This window comes from Sphaeroforma arctica, assembly GCF_001186125.1.
Source record: "Sphaeroforma arctica JP610 unplaced genomic scaffold supercont1.2277, whole genome shotgun sequence".
Lineage (NCBI taxonomy): Eukaryota > Ichthyosporea > Ichthyophonida > Sphaeroforma > Sphaeroforma arctica.
The window spans coordinates 541-5,063 of NW_014038281.1; the positions used below are offsets into that span (position 1 = coordinate 541).

Consider the following 4,523-nt stretch of genomic DNA (forward strand, 5'->3'; position numbering starts at 1 on the left):
GTACATAAAGGTTCGGCAATTTTTTTACTTCTGGAAACTGAATTGCTCGACTCCTAGATGTATACCCACGTTTATTCTAGATAATTTCTCATACGCAGTGTGCAAGTCGTTCACTATTGTATTCACATAGTGACATTTATACTGCATCTTGTAGGATTCCTCTGATACAGACATACATGAAGGTTCGGTTTATTATCACTTCTGAAACCCGAATTGCTCGACTCCTAGATGTATATACACGTCTTTTCTAGATAGTTTATCGTACGCACCGTGCAAGTCATTCAATCCTACACGTGTCTACACGTTCTTCTAGACAGTTCAAGTCACTCACTGTGTATTTATTGTTTCTGAAGAGATTCTTGTAAACTGTGTACAGGTATGTGTGTCGGCGAAACTTTGTTCACAAAGTGTAAGCACGGAACGTACGCGGGGTTGCGCGAAAGCTCAGCTTCACGGCCTTCAACCTCTGACTCGCGCGTTTTGAGAACACCTGAGGTCAAAAAACAAACAAACTCCACAATGATGCAATAAATTATTTGACGCCATAACTTATGAAGGACATGGATTCAAAAAAAAAAATTGCACATAGGCGCAACTGGCAGGTAAAATAGCATATACGGATCACATAGTGGTATTTCTGTACGAACATACAGTCAACACTCGACCCGGTACAGTGAATACCAAACAGTCGTACTAAATACTAGAGGGACTCTCTTTCAGACTTCAGTACAGGCCTCAGGCTACCAGAGTACCAGGCAGATGTCGTATTTTTAATTCGTAAGCACCTTCTTTTACAATTTAGATAATTTTTTGGTAGATTATGATTGGCCGATTACCGGCAGCCCCTGGCATATACTCTATTCTCATTCGTTATCATAATTTTATCAAAATTACATGTACGTACGCTACCCAGTGAGTCAGCGCAGTCCCAACACGCGAAATTTCGGCATTCGAAAGTCGACAGAAACGCCACAGGTTTTGCGCCGTCACTGATCCAAAATTGATAAGAGTTGCAAGCACACTTGAACTTCCTCTAATTCCCACCTGTAGTGTTAGTTATTAGCTCACAATGGTTGCCACACAACACGCTTCGCCCATGGCGGCTGGTGTTCTTAAGAACCTTGAGAGTGGTCTGGCACCTGCTAAGGCTGCTCCCCCAGTACGGCCTACAAAACCCTCTACCGAAATAATGAAACAACTAGAACAGGCCAAGGCCAATTCCCAGGCCAACTCGCCCGCCCCTAAAAGGCCACCTCTGCCCAAAGAGACATCAGCGCTAGTAGAGCCGGTCAAAGCCACCTCACAGCCAAATTCGCAAGCACCAAAGAGACCTCCTTTGCCAAAGGAGATGCAGAAGATCAAGGAGAGAATAAACACTCACGAAGAGAAGGTTGGCGATGTAGGTTCAGCCCAGAAGGAGGCCGACATCAGCCAACCTGCTCATCGATTTCTGGTGTCGATGCAAGGTATTTGTAGCATTTTTTGCGCTTTAAAGTAGTTTATATACTGATCGCAGCTTATTACGGAGTTATTGTTTGAATATTGCGTATATTTGTGCGATAGAAGATAATATGCTGTCTACGGATTGAAATTGTGCGTATTCAAGCAAGGTCATTAATTATGGTAGCCTAACTCGCCAGCATACTTTACATACCTATCATTACACACTCATCAGTACACTTATCTAATTCTGGCTATAGCTAAAGAAAGCACGATTCTACACTCACTTGAAACTCTCTAATGCTCGCTAGTCGGCCATACTCTGATCTCTAACGTTCGGTAGCATATGTTTCCACGCATGTGAATCTATCGAAGGGCACAGACCTATACAGCCATATAGTCATCATATAGTCAGCACAACACAGAGTCTTATCGTGTTTATCGCCTGATTTTTATGGCCAGGCCATGGATACCCCTGGTCACTCGTTACGGAGCCAATGGTAGGGCAGCCCCAAGCAGCCTCATCTGAACACGCTGAGGTCGTGACTCTGCCCGTCGAAGCTTCGAATACCGGCCCTGCCAAAGATATCACATCTTCACCTGTGGTGTTGACGCAAGAGAGATTAGCTGGCACGGTAGATGTACCCGCCTATAGATTTATCAGCACAATGGCCGGTCACTATGGCTTCCCGCAGACTCATGCTGTTGTAGGCGCTCAGATAAAAAGGAAGGAACAGCATGTTCACAAAGATAGCCAGATGGCCAAATTATTCACATCCATGAGTATCAAAACCAAGACGTTTGTCAATTCCGTGATGACGCACAAGCCTACAAAGGCCGGTAAGAACAAGCAGGCACGGAATACCGATGCAGTTGTACCAGCGTACCGTTTCCTTACCTCTATGCAAGGCTATGGATATCCGATCACTCACACAGTCATGCCTGTTGTCCCGAAGACTGCCGTGGCTGATACTGCTACCCAGAATGATCTCGTTGTTCCCGCTTACAGGTATGTGACAATTTTAACTGTCATTTAACACTACTCGTGGTCTTTACTTGGTATGCCATGCTTCAGGTTTGTGACTTCCAAACATGCTCCTTCGATGCAAGAAGCACAGGTGCCCTGACTATATCCTACCATATGTAAATATCTGATGAAGGGCTAAATCGTTTAAAATGGCGAATCAATACCATTTTGAATAAGCACAAGACTATCTGCATGAACAAATATCATGCATGAATAAATATAATACTATCTGTCTAAAACCGAATGTTCGCTACACAGGTTCATGACTAGTATGCAAGGCCATGGCTATCCCTACACTCCCGCCATGTCTCCCAAGGAAGCTGCTAAAGCAAAAAGGTCATTCATGGAATCCGTGATGGGTGGTGCCACACACTTGATTAATTCCATCAAGTCATCAACCAAGTCGGCAAAAACGGCATTGCCCTCCACTGACAAGGTAGACGACGGTAATAAAAAGAGTGGACCAGCTGTGCCGGCATACCGGTTCATGACCTCTATGCAAGGTCATGGATATCCTGTCACAAACATGGCCTCACGCAGCAGCTCTTTGACGGCCAAGAAGCAACCACCAGCGAAGCGCAAGTCCATTATGCAGGAATTCATGGGCAAGTTAACTGATGTCAAGGGTGGCAACCACAAAATCGCTAAAGTGCTAGAACCAGTCGAGATTCCTGCATACAGGTACGTACCCCATTATATGATGATAAACTTAACTGAAACGAGGTTAAGGCAGCCAATAGTGCACAACAAAATCTTCTAATTTACAAGATTTGTATAATAAAGAAAACTGCTAATCCGTTTTTTTATTACCACGATACATATTTCAGGTTCATGACCTCCATGCAAGGCTACGGGTACCCAGTTGTACCCCGTTCTCCAACGGCTGAAAAGCCGCCTACTCGACCAAACGGTCACCCAGCCCCATTCAAGGTTTCCATAGACAAAGTGTGTGTAGAAGCACATAAGGAGGCGGAGGGAGAGAGCTCTAAGAAGGATATAGAAACTCAGCAGTTGGCTAAGAACAAGCCGCAGCGCCCAAAATCGCTCGAGAAACAGAACGGATTCATGAAGTTCTTCAAAAAATTGACGACGAAGACCACTAAGCCTGCGAGTGCAAAGGCCAGCAAAGAGAGTCTACATGAGTCTGCAGAGCACAAGAACAAGAGCAAGGGAAAGGCAAAGGGCAAAGAAGCGGAGCAGACTGTTGAGGCTCCCAAACCACAGGAAGAAATTACTGATAAGGAAGACACGGTTGTTGAGGACAAGATTGAGACGCCCAAGACTGAGTAAGAAAGGTACATTTTGTTGTTAGAATAGACGCTAAGGATGCAAGATCCTCTGATATTTTTTAGGGTGATGTGAGGTAATTATGGCTGGCAAAGGTATTGGTGCTCGAAGGACCCATGCCCCCCTTCCGACTCACATTCCTATCCGGTGGCTTGGATTATTTTACACTATTTCGAGATAACTCCATCGCGTCCTGTACTGATAATTAGTCGCAAGAGCCACTGCTTATATCCACACGGTGCCTAGTCGTTGGCCATGAGCATATCTAGAATGGCTCCGTCTCGACCCACAGTACCAAGCTTAGCGATCGAAGTACGATCCTGGCATATACATACGTATCATGGAAGTCCGAACAAATTTGCAGAGGAGGGCTGTCTTGCTGGTAGCAACAACACGCCCTATAATAAATATATAAGTAAAACCTTAATAGTAATCCCGCTATATAGCCTATGCACCTTGTGTATCCTAGTCGCTGACTATCGTTACGTATACAGTATGTCTGTCAGATCCTATTCATTTTTCTGTTAAGCAAACCTAGCTTGTGATGCACTCCCAGACACTAGGTATCGAATAGCAAGAATGTGCACTCAAAGTGAGCGCCACATCACCGTACAGTCGAATGTCGCTGCCAAAATAAAAGAAGAACTGCAGTATGATAGCCAACTTGCATAAATGTCTCCAAGGATGTGTACACTCTAAAGAGAGTTAAGAACAAATTCACTTATCAGTAAAACACTAACCAATGCTACAATATTGCGTGAAATACAAC

General features: G+C 44.5%; 1 protein-coding gene across 1 annotated transcript; it reads left to right on the forward strand.

Annotated features, from left to right (window-relative positions):
• Positions 1 to 1,063: 1,063 nt before the first annotated feature.
• Positions 1,064 to 4,523, forward strand: SARC_12400 (hypothetical protein). The gene is made up of 4 exons (XM_014293495.1): positions 1,064 to 1,466; positions 1,903 to 2,449; positions 2,726 to 3,148; positions 3,295 to 4,523. Exons 1-4 carry the CDS (start codon positions 1,070 to 1,072, stop codon positions 3,755 to 3,757), a joined length of 1,830 nt encoding a protein of 609 aa, XP_014148970.1. The 5' UTR covers positions 1,064 to 1,069; the 3' UTR covers positions 3,758 to 4,523.

What these genes read in the sequence shown, in the direction of transcription:
- SARC_12400 (XM_014293495.1), top strand. Translation starts at nt 1,070, where the DNA reads ATGGTTGCCACACAACACGCTTCGCCCATGGCGGCTGGTGTTCTTAAG. An exon ending in ATTTCTGGTGTCGATGCAAG is followed by an intron (nt 1,467 to 1,902) that starts GTATTTGTAGCA and finishes TTTTATGGCCAG; the next exon opens with GCCATGGATACCCCTGGTCA. An exon ending in CTCGTTGTTCCCGCTTACAG is followed by an intron (nt 2,450 to 2,725) that starts GTATGTGACAAT and finishes TTCGCTACACAG; the next exon opens with GTTCATGACTAGTATGCAAG.